This window comes from Balaenoptera physalus, assembly GCF_965194825.1.
Source record: "Balaenoptera physalus genome assembly, chromosome: 12".
Taxonomy (NCBI): Eukaryota; Metazoa; Chordata; class Mammalia; order Artiodactyla; family Balaenopteridae; genus Balaenoptera; species Balaenoptera physalus.
The window spans coordinates 75,741,630-75,765,658 of NC_138897.1; the positions used below are offsets into that span (position 1 = coordinate 75,741,630).

At 54.5% G+C, this 24,029-nt stretch overlaps 1 protein-coding gene and 1 pseudogene across 3 annotated transcripts; one reads left to right on the forward strand and one right to left on the reverse strand.

Moving 5' to 3' along the window:
- Positions 1-1,112: 1,112 nt before the first annotated feature.
- On the forward strand, positions 1,113-6,756 carry LOC309639618 (NHP2-like protein 1 pseudogene; annotated as a pseudogene). The gene is made up of 3 exons: positions 1,113-1,189; positions 2,224-2,270; positions 5,330-6,756. The product of its transcript is annotated as an NHP2-like protein 1 pseudogene (transcript).
- Positions 6,757-16,965: 10,209 nt separating this feature from the next.
- On the reverse strand, positions 16,966-23,214 carry LIF (LIF interleukin 6 family cytokine). 2 transcript variants are annotated; one of them, XM_082415870.1, is made up of 3 exons: positions 23,007-23,214; positions 21,324-21,502; positions 16,966-20,609 (listed from the first exon to the last, which is right to left on the reverse strand). In XM_082415870.1, the coding sequence occupies exons 1-3, from the start codon at positions 23,047-23,049 to the stop codon at positions 20,199-20,201; spliced, it is 633 nt and encodes a 210-aa protein (XP_082271996.1). In that variant the 5' UTR covers positions 23,050-23,214; the 3' UTR covers positions 16,966-20,198. The 2 variants fall into 2 exon arrangements, with proteins under 2 accessions (XP_082271996.1, XP_082271997.1); XM_082415871.1 differs by lacking the exon at positions 23,007-23,214 and adding an exon at positions 22,686-23,000.
- Positions 23,215-24,029: the final 815 nt, after the last annotated feature.

Below are 24,029 nucleotides of genomic sequence, written 5' to 3' on the forward strand. Positions count from 1 at the left end.
TCCTGTCTTCTTACCCCAATGCGTTCCTCTCCCTCCCTTGGCTGCCGTGGCTCTGGCATTTGTGGTCCTGAATTTGAGCCAGAGGATCTGGGTTCAGTTTTTGGCCCTGCCATATTTTTTTTAATTGAGATATAGCTGATGTACAATATTATACAAGTTTCAGGTGTACAACACAAAGTGATTCATAATTTTTAAAGGTTATACTGCACTTATAGTTAGTATAAACTATTGGTTATATTCCCTGTATTGTACAATATATCCTTGTAGCTTATTTTATACAAAGTAGTTTGTACCCCTTCATTCCCTACCCCTGTCTTGCCCCTCCCCTCTTTTCTCTCTCCACTGGTAACCACTAGTTCGTTCTCTATATCTGTGAGTCAGTTTCATTTTGTTATATTCACTAGTTTGTTTTATTTTTTAGATTCCTCATATAAGTGATATCATACAGTATTTATCTTTCTCTGTCTGACTTATTTCACTTAGCATAATGCCCTCCAAGTCCATCCATGTTGCAAATGGCAAATTTTGGGGGGTTTTTTATGGCTAAGTATTCATAGTATTCCATTGTATGGGTATACTACATTTTCTTTATCCATTCATCCGTTGATGGACACTTAGGTTCCTGCCATGTCTTAATTGTGGTCTCTGCTCCCTCAGTTTGCTCCTCTGTAAAATGGGATCACCACTGCCGCTCTGCCTCTGCTATCAGCGAATAGGAAGACAGTCATATACATGAAAATACCTGGCCCAGGGACTTCCCTGGTGGTCCAGTGGTTAAGACTCTGCGTTCCCAATGCAGGGGGCCCAAGTTCAATCCCTGGTCAGGGAACTAGATCCCGCATGCCACAACGAAGATCTCGCACACAGCAATGAAGATCCCTCATGCCACAACTAAGACCTGGCGCAGCCAAATAAATAAATAAATATTTTAAAAAAATAAAAAAACCTGGCCCATAAGGTTAACCTCTTACACTGTTCTGTACAGTGTCTTCACCTTTCTAACGCATCTTCCTATCTGTTACCTCCTTTGAGCATCATGGCACCAAGCAAAAAAGCCAGGCTATCTTCCTACCCATTTGACAGGAGACAAAACTGAGGCTCCGAGAAGCTGCATGACCAAGAGCGTCAAGTGGCAGCAGGAGAACCCGGGGACACAAGGCTCCTCGGGCCCGGCCCTGCTGGCTCCCAAGTAGGGGTGCTGAGATCCTTGTGCTTTTCATACAGGCAGGGGACCACCCCACGTCCCAGGTCAAGCTTCCTGATCACATGCAGGGGCCTGGAACAGGGAAGATTCACAAGAATTTGAAGATTCACAGACATTTGAAAATTCACAAACATTTGAAGGTTCACAAACATTTGAAGTGTCACAAACATTAGAAGGCATCTGAAGCAGATGCTCAATTTAGGCTAGTTCCAGGGTCAGAACTAGGACAAATGCTTGCAGGTTATAGGAACGTGCAGAAGGGATTTCAAATCATGGTGAAAAGGAACATTGTGAATATGCTGAACTTATGGACAGAACAGGCTGCCTGGCAGTAATGATCTCCCTGTCCCTGGGGTGTGCTCAAGTGCAGACCTGACAGTCAGTTGGTGGAGGTGGCTCAGAGAGGGAGGGAAGCCTGAGGGAAGTGAGCCTAGAGAGGGGCTTCTCAACCTTGGTGTGGTTGACACTCTGAGTTGAGGCCCACCCTTAGCACCTGTATGATTTTCAGCAACATCTCTGGCCTTTATCTCTAATGCAGCACAGCCCTCCCCACCCAATCTTTGTGACAATCAAAAATGTGTCCAGACATTGCCAAGTGTCCCCTGGGGCAAAATCACACCCATTTCCCCCCTTCCTTGTTGAGAAGCATTGGCTTAGATGACCTTTTAGATCCCCTGAGAGCCCATGATTCCGTCATTCTAGACAAGGAATTACAAGAATCACTGTCATTTTTTGAGCGCCCGTGGCCTGCATGACTGTTAAGCGTCATACATGCATCATCTCACCTAATGTCGTCATCTGTCTCAGTCATTCTGTCTTCTTACACCATTCTTCCTGCTCCTCTGCCTGGCTTACTCCAATTCCTCCCAGATTCAATGTCACTCTCCCTGGAGTCCCTCCCTACCCCACCCCCCATCTCATTCACACCCCCGCTTTTTTGTTATATTCCAGCTCCCAGCGCCCCCCTAAGTAGCACAGCATCTGAGTGCCTCCACGTCTGTCTTGCCGCTGGACCGCAGGCTCCTGGAGGGTCACTGGGTCTTGCTCACCTCTGGGACCCCACATGGTAGGGACTCCACACACACACACACACACACACACACCCCGAGGGAGCGAGGCTCTGAGAATTCAGCTCAGCACATCACTAAGCCGACCCTGGTCAGTGGGGCTGCCTGTGACCTCCCTGCGCTACTCGCACACGCCTGAACCCCTCCTCGGGAAACCACCTGCTGCCCGGCCGCACCCCCCCGCTTCCCGGCTCTTCCCGAGCACAAATCTCTGACCCACATGCCAGCAGATGTCCAGACTGCTGGCTCCACGGGAAGGAGGAGGGGCGGGGGGCCGTGTGGGCAGGACCCTCCCTGCAGGAGGAGATGACCTGGATGGGGAAAGTGACCACAGTCGTGTTTACCAAACCCCTGGTCCCCGAGCAGGTCCTCTTCTTCAAAGCTGGAAGGAGATCAGTCTGGGATACACGAGGGAAGCCCAGTCAACTTCCGCCCGGGGGGTGGGCAGGGCAGAGGGTGTTCTGATTTGGCAGGAATCTAGGCACAGGATGGTAGGAAGCCCACTGCCCCTTATGGGCTCAGGCCAGACCTCAGGATCCAGCAACCAGTGCACAATCGGCCACCTCTGCTAAGGTGCTCAGGGCTCCAGAGGTTTCCTTTGTCAAGTGAGGAAGATTTGAACCTTGTTGGTGGTTTCTGACATTTTACGGGTGTTTTTATTTTGTTTTTAGCAAAAGAAACCCCCCTCCTTAAAGGAAAATCTCATGTGATAGCCCAATATGTAAAACCCCGAGCTCTGCCTTCTCAGCGTGCCTCGTTCCCCACTCCCCCAAATAGCCCTGGGTCACCTCCCCGCCCCCCAGGGCTCCTCGGGGCCCAGTTTGAAACCCACAGGGGTTTCTTTGAGGCCCTTCTAGCTCCTGTGGTCTGCAGTTCTATAACTGGCCCCACCAAATGGTGAAATGCAACCAAACATGCCAGGGACGGGGGTTGGGGGGACGTGTATGTGATGCGCACTCAGGGTCTCGCAAGGCCCAGGGGACGGCTGTGACTGGGGTTATCCTTGAACATGCTGAGATGGAAAATTCTGGTCATTTGAGTATTGTGTTTATTTCTGTGGGTCTCTGGATAAACAGGAATTCACAGTACCCAGCAAAGATAAACGTATGGAACTCATTACCCCAGAAAGGGTTACAGGCCGAGGACATGAGCACACCCAGGCAGGCCCCGCTGTGTTTGGATGACAGAGACACACAGGTCTGGTCCCAGCCTGACGGCAGCGGCCACAGCCCCAAGACAACAGCTGTAACTCTGAAATGCTGCACAAGCACTTTCTCATCCCTTTGAGGTTTGCTGTACATTCTTTTTCCTTTTTTTTTTTTTAACTGATTAAGAAACCGAGACTCAGAGAGGTACAGTCACTTGGAAGTGGCTGAAGCCAGAGTTCTCAGCTCCACTGTCAAGGGCCTCCCAGGCCATCCTCTGAGTGGCCCTGAGCAAACCCAGGCTTGGTCTCCTAACCTGGATGCTGCGGGTGTTTGATGGGAGCCTGCCTTCGCATCAGCACAAGTGGCTTGAGTGATTGCTCAGGGCTGGGGATTGAGTTAGATGCTGATGACAGAGAAATGAATAAAGACATGGCCCCTGCTACATCAGGACAAGGGGCTAAGGGTTTACTCTGCCAGGCAGCTGGTGGGTGAGCGTTTGAAGAAGGTTTCATTGAGAAGGGGATGTCTGAGCCCACTGGGAGACTGAGTAGTCAAGTGGCAGATGGAAGCAGCAGGGAATAGCATTTCCACCTGAGGGAATAGCCTATGCTAAGGTGCAGAGGCATGAGGAAGGATCTCAAAAGACTCTTCCAGCTCTAACCACCACGGGTATTGATGGGTTATTAAGGGATGATGAGGGAGGAAGTGTTAAGTGTCCCAGGATCAATATCTCAGAGAAGGAATAGGGTTTCTCCTTCTCAGGCTTCAGGGACCCTGGGGCTACCCATGGAAAACATATCTGATAATAATGAGAATCTCTGGGTCAGTTCTCACAGGAGCTAGGTGAACCTTTTAGGAATTGTGTTCGTTTCCTGTGGCTGACCGTAACAAATGACCGCAAACTGGGTGACCTAAAACAGTAGACGTTTATTCTCCCATAGTTCTGGAGGCCAGAAGTCTGCAATCAAGGTGTGGGCAGCGCCATGCTCCCTCTGAAGGCTCTGGGGGAGAATCCTTTCTTGCCTCTTCCAGGTGGCTTCTAGAAGATGGCTCTAGGCTTTCCTTAGCTTGTGGCTGCCTCACTCCAGTCTCTGTCTCTGTCTTCACCTGGCCTTCTTCCCTGTGTGTCTCAAATCTCCCTTTGCCTTTCTCGCTCTCTCTTTTTTTTTTTTCCTTCGGCCATGCCGTGCTGCTTGCAGGATCTCAGTTCCCCGACCAGGGACTGAACCCAGGCCACAGCAGTGAAAGCCCAGAATCCTAACCACTAGGTCACCAGGGAATTCCCTCTCTGCCTTTCTCTTATAAGGACACGTCATTGGATTTAGGACCTACCTGGATAATGCAGAATAATCTCATTTAGAGATCCTTGACTTATTACATCTGCAAGAAATCTTTTCCAGATGAGGTCACAGTGACATGTTCTGGGATGTGGATGTACCTTTTTGGGGGACCACTATTCAACCCACTACAGGGATCAACCATCCTATGGCCTTGTTTTGAGGTTGGGGACACTGAGTCTCAGCCAGGAAAAGGCTCTTGCCCACGGCCAGCCAGTCAGTGACAGAGCTAGCACAGGGACACTGGTATTGATGCCACCATTGTCAGCATAGCATAACAGGCATATTTCTTAGCACAGGCCAGACATTGTTCTGTGTTATACGTCTATTAACTCAGAGTGACCACAACCTACAGAAGAGGACAGAGGCACAGAGAGGTCCAGGAACTTGCCCAAAGCCACACAGCCAGTCTGTGGTCCTACACTCCCCACTGGGGACCCCATGTGTCTCCTGATACATAGGAGTTGGTCCACATTTGTGAGTGCCGGCTGTGGAATGGTCCTCTGTACAGCTCTGAGGACTCAGAGGGATAGAACAGGGGGTGGTCTAGCTGGGGAGATAGACACATATAAGATCACTTCTTAGAATATGGGGGAGGTCCTTGCGGCATCAGGCAGGAGACCGCCGAGGCGGACTCAATAACTGAGGCTGATGTAAATCCGAAGGCCTACCCTCTTGCAGATGCCCACATCACCAAGAAACTATTGGACCTCGTTCAGCAGTCATGTAACTACAAGCAGCTTCGAAAAGGAGCCAATGAGGCCACCAAAACCCTCAACAGAGGCATCTCTGAGTTCATTGTGATGGCTGCAGACGCCGAGCCCCTGGAGATCATCCTGCACCTCCCACTGCTGTGTGAGGACAAGAATGTGCCCTACGTGTTTGTGTGCTCCAAGCAGGCCCTGGGGCGAGCCTGTGGGGTCTCCAGGCCTGTCATCACCTGTTCTGTCACCATCAAAGAAGGCTCACAACTGAAGCAGCAGATCCAATCCATCCAACAGTCCATTGAAAGGCTCTTAGTCTAAACAGGTGGCCTCTGCCACACTCCCTGCTGCTGACTCCTACCCCAGGGGTTATGTATCGTTTGTCTGTTAGCATATAGTATTTCCAGCTACCTTCTATTGTTATAAAATATTGTAGTGCTCAATTTGGTTTTTGTATTTTTGTATTGTTTTTGTCTTGTTTTTAGGTTGTCATCTCCTCCCCAGCCTCTCCTGTAATCTCCACTTCCACTCTCTCTCTGCCATCTTATCCTCCCTTTTGGAAAATGCATGCCCAGAACAGGTGGAAGCAGGGTGGTTGACACCATTCAAAGGCAGGGAAGAGCCAAGGTAGAGATTTGGTTCCAGCTTTCAGGTGCCAACTTCCTACTGTGCAGGGCATGATGGAAGTAAACACTGTCCACTTTGTATCCCTTGTGCCCAGCATACAGGATCATGTTTGAATAATCAAGGGGTTTCCTTTGCTCTCTAGGGCATTATGTATCATTTGGGGAGGAAGCACGTATTCTGTGAAGTTGTTGGGTGTATGTCCCAAGAGTCAGTTTCTGATGTACCCCTGCTGTTTGCTTTTGGTAATATATTTCCCCCCCAACTCCCACCTATGCCTCTGAGGGTGGCAGGGCAGCAACATACCAAAGAGATATGCTGCAAAATTCCAGAGGCGCCTTGGTGAGTGAGACATGGGACAGTTGACCTAGGTCTTGAAGGTGTGGCAAGAGGTTCTGGAATGGAGGATTCTGGGCCAGTCATGGAGAACTGGGAGCTACAGCAGAGATGATGGAATTCAAGGGAACATCCTTGCTTTGGTGAATGGAGGTTTCTTCAGTAGACACTTGGTACCAGCTCTGAGAGCCCTGACCCCTGCCTATGTCCTGCCATGATGTGGGTCAGATGTATGCATTCTCTATCACAGCAGAAGGACGGTGCTAATGTGTCATTCTTGTGAGCATCCTAATAAAGAACACATATATTCGTAAAAAAAAAAAAAAAAAAGAATATGGGGGAGACACCAGCTTGGGGGTGCGGGGAGAATTCTCACAGGAGAAGAGGCCCAATTAGGAGGCTTCTCAGGAGGATAAAATGATACAGAGGAAAAAGAATGCGAAGGATGCGCTAGACACGGAGACTGGATGTACAGAGGCAGGGAAGCAGGAATAAGCATGGCATGTCCTGGGGACCACAAGCAGTTTGGTTTTGCTGGAGAATAAAGCAGGAAGTGATGAGGAATGAGGCTCAGGGGTGGGCAGAGCACAAGGTAAGACTTTGGACTTGCTCCTGAGGGTACTGGGGAGACACTGAGGGTTTTAAGCAGAAGCTGCATCGGCTGATTTGTGTTTTAGAAAGATTACTCGGGCCCCAACCTTGACTAGGGCCCCCGGGACCATGCCTAGTGTGGCTGGGGGCATCTCTACAAGGACCCCTCACAAGGGTGCCATGTGCCCTGCCCTGGAGTCTAGCTCCGGTCCCTGGCTTAGCAGGTGTGAGATGAAGCTGAGATTTGGGGCAGAAAGACCTGTGCCTTGTTGACTCCCCTCCGTCTCCCTTTTTGTTCAGGAAGCCCAGGTCGTGCCAGAAGTCTAGGGAAGTGGAAGACAAAAGGTCTGCAGACAGAATTCGTGTGGGGCAGGCAGGCAGCGGCCTCTGGGAAAGATGCCTAACAGGACATTAAAGGAAGTGGGCAGATCAGCATTTCCCAGACCGTGTCCACAGAATATAGTTATGAAAGATCTATGGACATGCTGCACTCGCCCCTCCCACCTGACTGTCCTAAAGGCTCTGAGAAGTCCCACAACGAAGACATCTTTTTGATTTTGTTTAACCCAGAGTTTCCCAAACTTTTTTGATGCAAAGTCCTTTCATTCTCTGAACACCAGTGAGCTTCCCCTGAGGGTGGAGAGCAGTGGATCCCCCCCATCCCCAGTGGGCCATGCTGATCCCTTGCTGGGATGCGCACCGCATCTCTGAGCCTCCATTTCCTCCTCACTGCCTCCTTTGAGTCAGTTGTCTTCTGTATTACAGTGACCACATGGCCTCCCTGTAAAACGGCTCTTGTGTTTTCACGCACCCACACCCCCGACTCTAGTAGCTGGCACAGAGCCAGGCACTGAATAATATGTGAATGAAAGCCTCAAATGAGACCTGCCTCTCCAATCGGGTTATTAGGAAATTAAATAAATGAATGCCTATGAGATGAGTTTTACATTAGTAAATTTTATAGCCCTGCTCACCTGTAAGGAACTATTTTTTTATATACACTATAATCCAAGGGTCTTATCCCCCAACTGACTTGCCATGTGTCTAAAATTCCACCATTAGTCACTCATTTGCCTTAGGGCTCCGAAGACCCCAATTAAAATGTAAATGTGTGACCTAGTGGTGTCTCCATTGGGCCACCAGCACCCCTGGCACAGCATCAAGCCATAATCATTGGTAATCTGTTCATCAGATTAATCCGGCAGAAAAAACAGTCCAGAGGAAAGAATTCAGAACTGAGAGGCTCCTCTGTGGAAGAGGGAATAAAACAATGTTGCAGGGGGTTCTAGGAGCACAGGGAGCACGGGTGGGGCTATATGCCAGGTTTGACGGCTGTCACAGTTCCTATCAACCACCGCTCCCATCCAGACAGGGCTGGGCCGGGTTCCTTACCTCCCAGGACATCCGGGTCAGGCCCTTGGAGGAGGACAAGCCAAGGCTGGGAGGAGCCTCTGGCCCACTTTGCCCAGGGCTGCTGGTTGGCCCGAGGGTCTGAGCTGTGCCCTGCAGGAAGCCCCTGTAGCACAGCCCTCCTGGTCCCCTGGCCTGGCCACTGGGATCAGGCCAGCTTGGCCAGCTGTGGGCTTGGGACAGGACACTCCTGGGAATGGGCGCAGGAAAACAGGAAGGGAGGTAGCTGCTGGCCTTGGTCAGAATTCGGGCCTTCCTCCACTACCCAACCCCCCTCCCAACCCCCACCATCCCCCCTGGTGGCAGCCCTACTGGCCAGCGGCCTCTCCTCTCCAAATCAGAAGGTGAGATGAAAGGCCCCTCTCTTAGGGGTCTTACACAAAGGGGTTTTAAAAAAATGTTGCCTCTTGGCCAGAGTTGACCCATTCCTGCCCTATGCAGCCGGGGCAGCCCCGAGGAGGTAGCAGGCGAGGCAACCGAGGCTCTGCCTCCATCACGGTCTCCACTCAAACATCACCTCCCACCACCCAGCTCTGCCACAGCATCCTCGTAATTTCCTCACCTGCTGACACCAGCTTGGGGACGTGTGGGCTTGTTCATTTTCTCTCACCTCAGCTTGAATTGAAGCCGCGTGAGAGCAGGGACACGTGTCCGGCGGCATCTGCCACATTGCATGCGTTTGATGAACATCTGTTGAACAAATGAAGGAAGTAAGAACTGGGCCCAGAGAGGGGAAAGGACTTTGCCAAGGTCAATCAAAAGTCAGCGGAGGGCCAGGTCTAGAACACAGGCCCCTGTCCCCTGAGGCCAAGGCTCTTTCTGATGTCTTGCAGGCTGCAGCCAGCAAGGTAATCAGAAGGGCCCACCATCCTCTGCACATACCTTTTCCACCCACTGCCCAGAAAGCGGGGCAGTTCCTCCTTGGGCTCCAGACACACACCCCCCACCGCCCTGAGGCAATCATTTCCCAACTTAGCCCAGGGCTCAGCAAACTTTTTCTGTAAAGGGTCAGATACTAACTATTTTAGGCTTTGCAGACCATTAAGGTCTCTGTTGGATACTGACTCTATTGTAGCACAAAAAGCAGACCGAGACAATGTGTCAATGAACAGGCGAGGCTGTGTCCCAGTAAAGCTTTATTTACAAAAGCAGACAGCGGACCAGATTTAGCAAATAAAAATACCGGACATCCAGTTAAATTTGAATGGTAGCATCCTGGATTTATCTGCAACCCTAAGCTGGTGGGTCATAGTGTGCCAACCCTGGTGGAGACTCTGTGTTGGTGTGAACCTCGGAAGTGTCAGGGAAGAGCGCCATCATGCAATGCCTGCCAGGTGGTGGCACTGGGCTGGGCAGCTTCTGTGTACTATCTCCTTTCATCTTCCCAGCAGCCCTGTGAGGTAGGACATGGGGTCCCCATTTTACATACAAGAAAATGGGGACTCAGAGAGGGAAGTAAGGAGCCCAGGTTCCCATAGCTGGTGAAGGCCAGAGCCAGGGTCCAATCCCAGGGCAGTCTGGCTGCAAGCCTGTGCTCTCCTAAACCAATCTCTATGATGCAAAAACTGAGGCTCAGAGAGGTAAAGTGGCAGGTCCAGAGCACACAGTAACGGAGACGCCTGCCCAGAACCAGAATCAGGATGTAGGCTTCCTGCCTCCCCATCCTCTGAGCTTTCCAAGGCTGCCTACCACGTCTGTGTGTGAACTTGCGTTGTTGTTGACCTCTTGGATTACTTCCTGTGTGTGTGCACATGTGTGTACATGCATGTGCTCACACACAAGGCCTGAAGCTGCGGATCCAGTCAGTTTCGGGGGGCTGCATCTTCTGGGAGCAGATTAGATGCTGAGAGATGATGGGTTGATTGATGGATTCGTTTTGACCTGGGCTTAGCCTCCACACCATAGACACTTGGGCCAATGATTCTTTGCAAGGGGGGCTGTCCTGTGGTTTATAGGATGTTTAGCAGCACCCCTGGCCTCTACCCACTGTATGCCAGTAAGGAGCACATCCACTAGTTCTATGTGACAGCCAGCAATGTCTCCAGATGTTGTCAAATGTCCCGGGGCCGGGGGAGGTGTGAGTTGGGACGAAATCACCCCAGCTGAGATCTACTGCTTTTGACTAACTCTGAGATTTGAACCTCTTCAAAGGTCTCCTGGGGGATCCTGTACTCACCCACCCTCCAGAGGCCCACGAACCTCCCCAGGCCTTTGGCAAAAACATTCTGGGCATCCTGACCGGTATGACTGGGAAACCCTAAAAAGTGGAAGAAAGACTTTGTCTTGGCCAAGCTGTGATAAAAGCTGTGAGCACAGAATAAACCTAGTCAATGCAGCCTGAGTTCTGGAGGCAGAGAATGATGCCTGGAGCCAGGGGTTCTGGCACCTGTCTGTGCCCTGAGCTTGTTCAAAGGCCCACCCACTCTGGGCCTGTCCTCATGGACCCACGCGGACTCTGGAGGGTGGTCGGGGGGTCTGTTCTCCCAACAGGTGTTTGGGGCCAACTCCTGAGGACCCCTTGGAGGGAATGAAGTGGAGGGAATGGGGGGCCCAGGGCTGCTGCTGGGAGAGAAGATTTGGACCAGGGACTTGGGGTGTGGGAATCCTGCCACGCGGGTGGCTGACTTCTTTGCATCAGGCTGGTCTGGTGGAGAAAATGACCTCACCTGCTTGGAAGAGCCCTTGGTGGTTGCTTGGATCTGGGGTTGGGGAGGGGTCCTGAGGGCCAGACGGAGGAGCTTGGGGGCTGAGAACACCTCCCCCCCGCCTGGCAGCAGCCCAGCGTGGCTGCCTGTGGTCTGGCCCTGGAGCGGGGACAGACCTCCCCCAGGGCTGGAACCCGCACAGCGGCCTCCTCCAGGGAAAGTGAGAGGGGCTGACGTTGGGGCTGACCTCACGCCCGGCTCCCCCTCCTCCAGCGCTTCCCTTGGGGGTTCACTGCTGCTGGGAAGCAGGACCTCCCGGGGGTCCTGGGGTGAGGGGCGGTAACTAGAGGATGCAGCAGGCTGGACTGAGTCAGGGGTATTGGGGTCCCCAGCCCAGGCCAGGGGTGGGAGTGGGGAAGACGAAAAGGCTCCCTTGCACCCCAGTACCTCCTCTGCTGCCTCTAGGAGGTCTGAGGTTTCCCTTAGCAGGGTCATCATGGCGGGGGGCTTTCAAAAGTTCTCAAAGTGAATCAAGAACAGATGGCCCTTGTGGGCAGGGTAGGGGGAGGCAGCTAGGACTTGGATATTCAGATGCTACCTAAGCCACCTACCCCATGTGCCGGGCATTATGGCATCTACTTCTCTCAAAGGCTGTAGGAGAGTCACATGACAGAGGGGGAAAATGAGGCCCAGAGAGTGGAAGAAGCTTGCCTGAGCTCCCCCAGCTGCAGAGGACTGAGCCAGGATTCAAACCCAGGGTGTCAGAGCCCTGTACCTGTGCTGGGTGCTGTAGGTCAGCCCTTCTCAGACTCGAATGAACAGAATGCCCTGAGAATCACACTGAAATGCAGATTCCATTTGGGCCTCTCCAAGGTAGGGCCAAGATTCTGTACTTCTTAGCTCCCAGGGCTGTGGACACGGGCGGTCTGTGCTCCACTCATTTTACATAGTGTAACATGGTTAAGTGCCTGGCATGGGCCTTCAGTACATGGAAGCTATTATTTCTATTACCTAGTACATGCTCTGTGCATAGTAGGTGCACAAAAAACAGTAGGTATCATTATCCTTGTGAAACATGATCATATAAAGGAAAAGCTTGGCAAATTCTAGAGCCCTGTGCAAAAATACAATTGGAGCTAAAATGGACTTAGGACAGTCAAACTGAAGGAGTCAAGGAAGACTTCATGGAAGAGGCGACATTTGAGCTGGGCCTTGAAGGACCACAAAGAATTTCCCATGTAACAAAGGAGGAAGGGCATTCTAGACAAAAGGCAAGAGCCAGAGCAAAGGTGTAGAACAGTGAAAAGATGGGACATTTAACAGACCACCAAGCCACATGGCCAGAGGTCAGGGGGCACTGGGGAGGCCAGCCGAGAAGGTGAAGTTGGGCAGGGCCAGCAATGTGATTGCAAAATGAAAATGCAGGGCTCCTTCAAGGGGATAGACGGATGTGTTAGTGTTCTAGGGCAGCTGTAACACATTCCCACAAACTGGGTGGCTTAAAACAGCAATTTATTCTCTCACAGATCTGGAGGCTGGAAGTCCTAAATCAAGGGGTTGGCAAGCCCGAACTCCCTCGGAAGGCTCCAGCGGAGGATTCTCCCTCCCTCTTCTAGTGGCCCCAGGCATTCCTTGGCGTGTGGCTGCATCCTTGCAATTTCTGCCTCTGCCTTCATGTGACCATCTCCTCTTCTTTCCTCTGTGGGCCTCTTATAAGGACACTTGTCCTTGCATTTAGGGCTCACTTGAAAAATCCAAGATGATCTCACCTCAAGATCCTTAATGACATCTGCAAAGATTCTTTTTTCCAAATACGGACACCATCACACAGGTTCCAGGGATTAGGACACGGACATATCTTCTTGGGGTCACCATTCAACCCACTGTAGCGGGCGATGCAGGCTACGCCCCTCTCCAAGGCGGGGAAGCAGAGCAGGCAGAGGAGGATGCCAAGACTTCTGCCCATGGGCTGCCCGCATCTGGTCTTTGCCTGTGACACACTCTTCTTCGAAGAACCGTCCTTCTGGGGAACTGGGAGGGTTCCAGCTGGCCTGCTGGGGTCGGAGAGGTGGGGCCTTGGTGAGCAGGGCCAGGAGAAAGCCTGCTGACAGGTAGAGCCCTTCCCGGCTTTGATTCATTGACCATCTGGGCAGGAGCTGGACCGAGCCTCTTGGAATTACAAAAATGCCTCACACATATTTTCCTCCCAGCCGGTGGTTTTGTTCTCAGCCAGCGGAGAAGGCCTGTCTGCTCCCTAAACCCCACTCAGCCTCCCATCCCCTCTCCCGTCTGCGGCTCCCTCTGCACGCCGCCCACCGCTCCCCCCAGAGATACCCTCTCCTCACCGCCGTCATCGAGGCTGGACTGGGCAGGCTTGACCGCGTCCTCATAATTGAAATATTTGGCCCCTGAAGTGAGGCCAGGGCAGGGCGGTGCTTCCCCCAAGTCAAAGGGACAGATTCAAGCTGGGCTCTGCTCAGGCAGGAGGGGGCACGGGAAGTGTCCTGGACGCTGAAGCCAGGGGCCCCAGGGGACCTGAGTGGCCTTGGAGTGAGGCGAGGACAGAGACTCAAGGCCCACCGACCCCCAAACCCCTGCCTGCATCACGGTGCACCCTTCCCACCCTTCTCCTCATGCACCACCCGGCATCACTCCAGCCTCACAGAATCTTCCAGGAGGGAGGAAGTCATCTGATGTCCATTTTAAAGGCATATTATACATCCATAAAAAGGTTTTTCAAAATTCTGGGGATGGGGGTGCTTCTGAGGCATATTCAGCCCCTGCTGCAACCTCAGGACTCAGAAGTCCACTCTTGGGCCGGGCCAGAGCCCCAGTCTGTAACTGTGTCATCCTGGGCTCTTGTAGAATCCCTGTCACTGGGCTGCATCGGATGCTAAGCATTAGCTTTTGCAAAGACCCCTGCAGAAACAGCCCCTAGGAATTCACTCACTGCAGTAGGGCCCATCACATCACCCACTACCCCCGTGGGTCTCAAGGGAGGAATCCTCTTCAGAACCCAGTCCCAGGACAGGCTCTGTTTTCCCTGAGGCTCTAGAAAGCCTCCTCCTTTCTGACTATGAGATTTGCATAATAGATCACATTTCCCTTTTTCCTTTAGCTGCCAGGAATCTCAGAGCCAACTCTGAAGCTCAGCCATGATAATTATGTGGCCCCTCGTGATCTGAAACATTTATTTTCTTTCTCTCTGTGGTCTTAGTTTTCTCACTCTGTCTCTGTCTTCTCTGATGTTGATGTCTCTTTATTTTATCAGTATTTTTATGACGTGCCTTCTGTTGCAAGATGCTTTGCATGCTGTTTAGGACAAAGAGGACTATAAATAAGGAAATAAATATATAGTGTTTCCATTACGATGTTAATTTTATTGCTGAAAATGTGGTTGTTTAGCATGATAATATAATTCTCCTTCTGCCTAGTCTGAACTTAGGGCAGAGGTGACCTGGGAAATTCTTTCTTCCACCGCTGACCCTTGAGCTCCTTGGGTCTAAAGCCTGGCTCATAGAGTCTTGACAAGGTAAGTGGACAGATGATGAATGTAAGGATGAGCAAATATAAGGAGCCTCTCTCAACAAGCTGAGTGATGGATGTCAGGAGAGTCCCTTAGCCTCCTGGGGCCTCAGTTTCCTCATCTGTAAAATGGACTAGTAATCTAGTCCCATCTCAGAATGGTTGGGAGGATCTCCTGATGGGTGAGAAAATGCTTTGTAAACTGTAAAGTGCAGGGTCATTACAGAGCCTGTGGGATTGTGCCTCTAGTGGGATAGCTGTTGACAATTGGCTTCTTGGTAAGGGGGAGGGGGTGTCTCTCCTGTCCTGTTGACCTCCCGAGAGCCAGGTTGGGAGAAGGCTCAGTTGGGTACCTGGGCTGCCCCTGGCTCCTCTCTGGGCTGGACTCCTCCAGCCCTGCGACTCAGGGTACCGTCGGAGGAGCAATTCACTGAAAGCTTGTCCGCCCAGCTCCCTCTCTTCCTCATCAGCCGAGCCCCCCAGCCTTGGACTCAGAGCTGTCAGCTCCTCCCTCCTGCACTCACTGCGGGGGAGGACCCCCTTTCCCCTGAAGAGACGGCTCTGGGGTCTGAGGCACTGGGTTCTCTTTTCTCCATCTCCACCTACTGATGGGCCGGCTGTGCCAATTCACACAGCGTTTCGAGTTCCCTGCTCTCCGGTGCCTTTCGGCAGCCTTGTGAAGTAGATAGGATGGCATTCATCACCGATTCCTCTTGCACTTTCACAGATAAGAGAGCTGAGTTCACTCTGGAGGGTCACAGGACTGCATGTGGCAGCACGGCGAGGACCCAGGCCTCAAGGGCACAGCCTTCCCAGCAGAGTGGCGGCCTCCTTTCCTCCCACCCACCGACTGTTTCACCTCCTACGGGAGGATCACCCAATGACCAATTAACCGCCCTGTGTTCTCTCTGGCCAGGGCAGGGCAGAGAACAAAACACCTGCCCTCTCTTGGGGTGAGAACTCCCCACAGAGGTGAGGGAAGACCCCGAGGGCCGGGCAGCCCAGCCAGCCCCCCAGGATGGCATTTAGGATCTGATATCCCTGTACTTCCCTCCTGTCTGAGCTTTGGTGTTTGCTTTGTTTTCCTCTAGTTTTCTAGCAAAGGTTTCTTTTGAAAAGCTTCAACCTTGTCTCCCACGAGAGAAGAAGTGGGGGACGCTGGGGGTGTGGCCTGGAGGGGGGATTCAGCCAGCCTGCCCCCTCCCTGCCAGGAGCTTCAGGAGAAAAAGTCTGAAACAGCTGTGGGTTTGGGGGCTCCCAGAAGCCGCCAGCCTCTCCCTCCCAGGCAGCTGCCCGCCCTGCGGCCCTTGGTGACTTACACTTGGCGTCTTGGTCGACTCAGGAGGAGAGGTGGAAGGAAGGTAGGGCGGCCTTTCTTGGGCTTTAACGTGCACTCGGATCACCTGCGATCTTATTAAAGGGCAGATTTCAATTCAGCAAGGATCTGCCCCCTCCCTACCTAAGACTTGCTGAATTGAAATCTGCCCTTTAATAAGAGGCAGTGATGCCACCTTCCTGATCACCCCCAGGTGAGGCCAGTGTTGCTGTGAGTCAAGGCCCTTCATGGCACAGAAAGCAGCGGACCTCAGCCTGAGCGCCCTGCTGACACCGGGCAGTGAGCGCTCTCTCCGCCTTGGCTCAGCACCTCCTCTGTGCCTCTTCCATCAGTGAGCGCGCACACACACACACACACACACACACACACACACTCACACACACGTGTTCACTCACTGTCCCACTCGCCTTGGAGCTTCCAGAGGCATGAACTCTATCCTACGCACCTTTGGAAACCTACACACGACCTGACACAAACATTCACGAAAGAGCACGTAGGTGGCTCTCAGAAAACTGCCCACATCCCTAAAGGAATCTCAGCTGGGGGAGCCCTGGACCCCAGCAAAGCACCGGGGAGAGACTGGCGGCTGCTTCAGAGTCCCTGCGTCTGTGACCATTCGATTCCAAACTCTCTTGTTCCCCAAGGAAGGGGTCCCAGGAGGCTGCGAAGAAGGTTGCAAGGAAAGGGTGTCCCCAGGTGTGAGGCAGGAACAGGGACAGCAGTGTCTGCAGTGGGAGAGCTGCTCAGGCCCAGAAGAGCCCAACAGAAGCCCTGGTTCTGGCCCCAGTGTCCTGCGTGATTCCGAACAGGACCTCCTGGTGGCACCCCATGATCTGGAGCCCCACCCACCTTGTCCTGCCTGTGCCAACGTTCTGCCCACCCCACCCTCACCCATGCCGGCACCCTTGCCCGGTGGTAGCACCCCCTCTTCCCACCCGCCCGCCCCTGGCCTGGCAGAGCCCCACCCAGCTGTGCGCCCAGGACAGAGACGGTCCCGGCCCCTCCAGCCCCATCTCCCCACATGAATACAATCTGGAAAGCTTGCCAAGAGTAGATTCTTTATTAATTTCTCTTTTTTCTTTTTAAAAAAGTATTCCTTCAGTATAAAAAATAAATATTTTAAATATGACATTGAATAAATAAAAATAATCTGTCAGTATGAAACATTCCCACAGGGTACATTCATCAAAGAGGAATTTGTCCCCCAAGGCCAAGTCCTTTCCAGTAGAAAGGAAGGAGGGAAACACGGAAGGATGCACGGAGCTAGCAGTGTGGATGGGAGTGACGCCCAGGTACTGGGTGTGGGCGAGGGACAGGCAGGGGGGTGGAGGGGGCTGGCAATCTGGAAGTAAGAGCATCTGTACCATCTGAAGGGAAATTAACCTCTCACTTGGTTCTGGCCTCCAGCCCCACACGCTATGTCTATTCTGGAGAGCCAGCGAGGCAGAGCTGGACTGCTTCTATTGGGGAGACATCCCCAAGGAGGGGACAAGGAGAGGGGGAGAAGGACGAGGAGGAGGAGAGACAAATAAATAGTGGTGCTTTCTCGTTTAAAAATTTTTTAAATAAATAAGGTCCCCAATACCCCTCCTTCGATAAACTGCAAAAGGACTGTCCTAACCCCTCCTCTCCTGCCGGCCTCTCCCTCCTCCTCAAGCTGGGGCCGTGACCCAGGATGCAGGTGTGGGTCAAAACCAGATAAAGGAGGAAGTGGATAGCTTCCTGCCCTGCAAAGCTTTTTTCCACACAAAGGCTCCAAAATTCAGAGATGCTGTGCAAAGTGGGTGCCCATCTGCCAGACAGGTTCTACAAAGAGCACTGAGGATGAGGGTGAGGGGCAGAGCCGGGGCTGAGCCTGGGGGAGGAGAATCGCTTGGTCCCCGAGCCTCAGAGGCTGCCCAGGTGGGCCTGGCATGGGGAGTCTGCGTCCACGGGGTGATGAGATGAAGGGAGACCAGCCGGCTCCAAGCCTTCCAAGCCACGTTCACTGAAGGAGCAGAGCGACGGGGGACAGCAGGCTGAGATCCTGGACAAGGCTGAGCGTGACCCTCAGTGTCTTAACCCTCAGTTAAGACAGTGTTGGAAAACGTAACCATCGTGGTCTCCTCCACCACCCGCCACAAAACAGTCTTGCCAACGGGACGGACAACTCCCACCTCCAGCCCCCGACCCCAGGCCTCAGGGCCTGCCTGCTGCCTTGCCCACCTGCCCTCCGATGGCCACGGGTAAAGTGCTCGGAGGAGGCAGAGGGGAGCAAAGTGAGTGCAAAGCACCAAAATCGTGCTGGCTGAACGGCTAGGCTCGCTGCCCGCTCAGGGTTTGAGAAGACGCCAGAACCCTGCTCTTAGCAGCTGCCCCAGCTCTGGGCCCTCCTCCCCTGCTCCCAGACTGGAGGGCGTTTCTCCACTAGCCTGGCCCCAGCACAAAGGAAAGGATCAGGTTCCCTGCCTGGGAGCCCAGACATGGGTGGGGGTGTGGGGGGAGGTGGGGCAGGAGGGACCACAGCTTCCTGGTCTGCATCCCAGGGCCTCCTCGTCCTCCCCTCCAGAGCAGGGGCCTCCTCCCTGGGCCGTCCAGCTTCCTGAGGTCCAGCCAGGTCCTCTCGCCCTCTGTGGGTGTTCAGGCCACCCGAGAAGGCACTTCCCCGCTGGGTGCTGGTCAGGACTGTTCCAGGGCCCCTAGACTGCTAGTCTAGAGGCAGCGTGAGGACAAGGAAACAGCAGCAGGTGGGCCACCAGGGCTGCCTTGCTCACTGCTCCAGGGGTGCCATCTCCATGGTGAATGTTGCCTCCAACAGCACAATTCCAGGGGGCGCCAGACAACACAGTGTTGAATGGGCCCCTTGGAGCCAAGCAACATGGTGGCCCTGGGAAAAGGCCCCTTGGCCGCTCCACAGACTGGCCCAGCCTGCCTTGCAGCCAGGGTCCCGATAGCCCCAGAGCCAGTTACCGTTAGGGTAGGGGTTGGAGCCGGGTCCCCCTTCCCCTCCCAGACTGACCAGTTCTATCAGCTCCTGACCCTTCTCTGAGCCTCACCCGTAAGGCTTATCCCACTTGTAACATCTTCGACTTCCAGACCAGGCCCTGCTAAGGCCTGGCCCCAGCTCCTGCAGAAGGAGCCATCATATTATTTCTGTTGGAGAGGGAGCAGGGAAAGGGGAATTAACTTTGCTATTTAAAGCACCAATAAGTTAATATAAATAGGGCATCAAAATAAATAGACAATCATGCTGGGTCAGACACACAGCACCCTTGGATCTCAGGCTTCCTGAGACCCTGACCTCAACTTCTGCTGTCCCCTTGCTCCAGGGACCAGCGATGGCCTCTGGTGCCCCTCAAGTACCTTCGTGTGACCTCACGGGGCCTCCGTGGGCCTCAGATGTGAGCTGCCACTCTGAACTCCTCCATCCACCCCTCCCTTACAGACCCTTTGCCCACAAGACTCTGGGTCCCCTCAGAACCTCCTCACCTGACTTTGCAACCCGTCCACCTCCCCACACCCCGCCTCCAGGTCCAGCCACCAGACCCCAGCCATCCGGGACAGCAGGACAGACTGCGGGCTCAAGGAAGAGCCCGTCGAGACTTTCAAGGGTCTCTCTTCCTTCCCAGGCCTGAAGGTGGCCTCTCTGCCTCCCCAGGAGCCTGAAGGCCAGCGACCTCCTTCTGGAACCTTCCACCTGGCAGTCCTAGGCCTGAGCTCTCCAATCACACCCAAGACAAGGTAGCATCTCAAACCAGAGCTCCCTTTCTAGCCTTCCACTCAACATACTTGTAGGGGCCAAGGATCCTTCAGGATCCCAGCCCCTCTGGGCTGCCTGAGTTCCAACCAGACCTTTCAAGGTCTACCAAAGGGGCAGCGAAGGCACTGATAGTCGTCATTCTGCTGGGGGCCAGGCAATGCCCCCGACCCCTGCTGTCTTGCCCCGTGGTCAGGGTCGCCAGAGGCAACTTGTGTGGTTTGCTCACGAAGACCCTGGCTGAGGGGACGAGAAGGGGCCGAAATCCAGCCCGACACCGGGTGCCTGGCTGCAGTCTCCCAGAAGAAGGGGCGCCTTCTTCTAGTTGGTGCCATATATAGGTTCTCCCTCTGGGAGTTTTGGCTCTGCTTGGCTTCATCACAGCCCACCCTGGAGGGGAGTAGACTGGCCAGGAACCCCTCGGGGTCTGCGAGCAGCCCCCACTTGGCGTTGGCACTGCTCTGGGCCCCGGCCACAGTTTGAGAGCCACCTAAGTCTAAGATCTCGGGTCACTGTGCGCTGTGAGACCCCCCATCTAGAAGGCCTGGGCCACCACAGCGATGACCTGCTTATACTTCCCCAGGAGCTGACAGCCGAGCTTCTTCTTCTGGAAGACGTCCTTGCCTGAGGTGTCCGGGCCGTAGGCCACATCCACGTGGGCCACGTGGTACTTGCTGCACAGGCGGCAGAGCACGTTGCTGAGGAGGCCCCGCATGACGTCCGCCGTGGCGTTCAGCTTGCTGTGCAGGCTGTGGGCGCTGGGATTGAGGACCTTCTGGTCCCGCGTGATGTTGCCCAGGGAGGCGCCCAGGTATGCGATGATGCGGTACAGCTCCACCAGCCGGGCCCTCTCCGTGCCATTGGCGTGGAAGGGTGGGAAGTCGGTCACATTGGGGCTGCACAGCTTGTCCAGGTTGTTGGGGAACGGCTCCCCCTGGGCCGTGTACTGAGGAGCAGAGGGGTGGAGGGGAGGTGACATGGGAGTCAGGGACGGGTGTTCCAGCCCTGCCACCAAGCCTCTGGGTCAGCTCTTGGGCTTCAGTCCCCCCACCCCAAACACAGTGGCATGAGGACCCAATCACTTGCCCTATAGGCATCTCAGGACTGTCCTGAGAGCCTGAAGTAATTGTGGGTGTGGATTCCCTTGGTAAAGCACCCAGGCCTATACCATGCAAGGAATTATCCTCCTCATCACAATCATCAGGACCACATGGGGACAGAAAGGAAAACACCGAGTCTCACCTCCAACGTGTGCACCACACACACTTGCCCTTTCACCCACTGCACTCACCCTCTTCCTGGGCAGCTCTGCACCCCTGTCACCCACAACCTGGCGTCTCTCCCAACAGCACCTCCCCGTCCACCTCACCGCCTCCTTCTCTGTCTCTCATCGGCCTCTCCCTCCACAAGGTGGAGGAATCCCAAGGCTAGAAATGCCAGGCACCCCCTTCTCCAGGCAGCTCTGCCCCTATCTAACTGGGCACCCTAGGAAAGTGGCGGAGCCTGGGCCAGGGGGTGGGGAGGAAGCTGAGGGAGTCTGGGTGTGGTGGGACCAGTCCCCCTCCCTTCCCTTCCCTGACCAGCCCCGCCAGCCCAGGTCCCTGCAGCAAAGCCCAGCCCCTCCCTCCCTCCTTCCTTGGCACCCTGGGGGGAGACTTACATAGAGAATAAAGAGGGCTTTGGCACTGCTGTTGAGCTGCGCCAGCTGGTTCTTGATCTGGTTCATGAGGTTGCTGTGACATGGGTGGCGTGTGGCACAGGTGGCGTTGACAGGGGTGATGGGAAGAGGGCTCCCCGCTCCGTGTTTCCAGTGCAGAACCAGCAGCAGGGGCACAACTCCTGGGAACAGGCAGGAGGGAGCCATGAGCAGGGAGGTGGGGGGGTGGGCAAGGGGTCTCATGGTAGAGGATGCTCCTCGTCTCCCTCGGGGACACCAGTGTCCCCTCTCAGTGTCCAGCTCTCTCTTCGCCCAGCATGGCTGTTTCTTACTTTCACGATGTCACCAAATCTGCTTCTCTGTCCCCCTCTCCCCAGAGCTCTAACCCTCTGTCTCTGCTTCTCTCCCATCTATCACTCCCTGCTCTCTCCTGACAGGAGCAAGGGGGCAGGACGTGAGCTGTTTCTACCAGTTGGAAGCTGGGTCCAGGGTGACACCATCCTGGCCTCTGGCTGGAGGGTACCACGCCCCAGCCCCAGCAGGTCTCAAGGAAAAGAGCAGCCCCTGCCTCTCCACCCCCCACCATGGTCCAGATTCCTGAGTGTTACTTCACGCTTCAGTCTCCCCAAGTGGGCTTCTTAGGCGACCATGGGGAGAGGGGGGGTTTCTGCTGACCCTCATCTCCCAAACCTGTCACATGATTTTGGCTCACTGGGCCCTTTGTCCCCTAATTCTGTGGTTATCCTTCTCCAAATGTGGCCACTCCCCTATCTAGGACCCTCAACTCCACCCCAATCCTGCAGTTCTGCCCCCCCCTCCATTCCCAAGTCATTCTTCAAAACTTCCTATCCCACTCTGTACTGCTCCTGGCCTCCATGCCCTCCCACTCCTGTCTACTGGTCCTTGCCCCAGGTTGTGGGTTAGGACAAGGAGAATCCTGGGGTCCCTCAGTCCCCCAGAGCCTTCGGGAGGGAAAAGGAATGGTGCAACCAGGAAAGAAAAAAGGGAAAATGTCGCACACAGCCAGGTGGGCGGGGGAGGAAGGAAAGTGAAAGGTGACAGGAGAGCTGAGAGCTGTCCGGGCCTGTCCAGGATCGCCCCTCCCCCCCCAGGGCGCCTGCTTCCCGCCTCCCACCCGCCCCCCCCTTGCTTTCCAGGTGACCCAAGCATCAAGGGTTGGGGTCGGTGGACCTGTGAGGCTGGAGAACCGATGAGGTTGGGGGAAAGGGTGGCGCGCAGGAGCCGATTCCCCTCCTGGGACAGTGGCAGCCTCAAGTTCACTTCTGGGTCCCCTGTGCCTCCCAGCATCCCCCGGCAGTGCTGAGGCCCCCGGATGGCTGGGGGGCCCCCACACCCCAGGCTCACCTAGCACAGACCACAGCTTTCCAGACACTAGCAGATGGAGGCGGCACCTGCTCCTGTCCCGGGCCGGAGTTTGCAAGCTGCTCAGAGGCCGGCGCCCCTCCCAGGGAGCAGCCCGGGACGCGGTTGGAAAAGAGAAAGCGGAAAGACAGAAAGAAAGAAAGAAAGAAAGAAAGAAAAAGAAAGAAAGAAAGAGGGAGGGTGAGTCCCGGAGAAAGTTGAGCGGGAAGAGCAGCAGGGAGAGCCGGCGGAGCGAGAAGGAGGAGGAGAAGGAGGAGGAGGAGGAGGAGGAAGGCTGCGGCGCACCCTCCCTTGCCCGCCAACCTGCGGGCCCCAGGGCGGGCTGGGCGCGCGGTGCCGGGACCATGTGCCTGCTCTCGCTCCCGGCCGCCACCCAGCGCCTCCGGCGGCCCGGCGGGCTGCGCGGGCGCCCCAAGTGTCCGTGTGTTTGCGGCGAGTGGGTGTCCCGCTCACGATCGCCAAGTGCCCCAAGTTGCCGCTGCGCCCGTGGCGGGGCGCGGAAGCCGGCGCGGGGCGGGTGGATTTACCTGCCGCCAAGACCTTCATTATGGGCTGGACTCCAGAGGGCCTTGGAGGAGACCTTAGATGCCTGCAGTTTTCAGAGGTTCATGCTCAAATGGGGAATTTGCCCGATTTATATACTGGAGCCTGTGTTGTAAGACAGAGAGAGAAACAGCTATATTTAGCAGGGATCCCCGTCCAGGAAGTTGTTTGAGGTGCATCATAGGAAATTATGAATGGAAGAAAGTGAGAGTGAAGGGGGGGCAGTGAGGGGGGAGAGTGGCGAGAGCAGACTTTTTCCCTCTTCTAAGAATTTGATTGATAAAATTATAATGAACTCTTCAACAAAACACCCTGCGGTTTTCCTGCGTGGCTTGCCCTGGGAGTTGTTTGAAGATGGGGAGGGGGAGGAGGGTCCCCGAGTCATCGGGGTCCCTGGGCAGTGGGTACCCCAGACAGCCCTGACTCACCTGGGCTTGGGGAGGTGGCTTGAAACTAGGCAAGCAGACGGAGGCTGCCACCTGCGGCCCCCTGGTCAGGGGGTTTGGGGGTCAGTGGGGAGGAGGCAGGCTGGGGCTTGGCTGAGAAGGAGGTTCCAGGAAGAGGGGCTGGGGCCCTGGTGTGGACTTTAGACGGTAAAAAAGCGAAACTGAACGTGGGTGCTGGAAGCCACCGCAGAGGTGGCCTCCTCCAACCTGCCCGCTGCCACCAGGCAAAGTGGGGCTCCCAAGGGGACAGGTTGTCCAGGGTCCCACAAGGTCAGGCCTCCTGACTGCCATCAGCAAGCCTGCATTGATGACCACAGGTACCTGTGGGGCTGAGGAG

Bases quoted from the DNA above. Each gene is read 5' to 3' on its own strand.
- LIF (XM_082415870.1), bottom strand. From the start codon at position 23,049: ATGGTCCCGGCACCGCGCGCCCAGCCCGCCCTGGGGCCCGCAG. The intron at 21,503-23,006 runs GTTGGCGGGCAA...GCCTGTTCCCAG, and splicing joins GCCCGCCCTGGGGCCCGCAG to GAGTTGTGCCCCTGCTGCTG. The intron at 20,610-21,323 runs GTAAGTCTCCCC...TCTGCTCCTCAG, and splicing joins AAGCCCTCTTTATTCTCTAT to TACACGGCCCAGGGGGAGCC.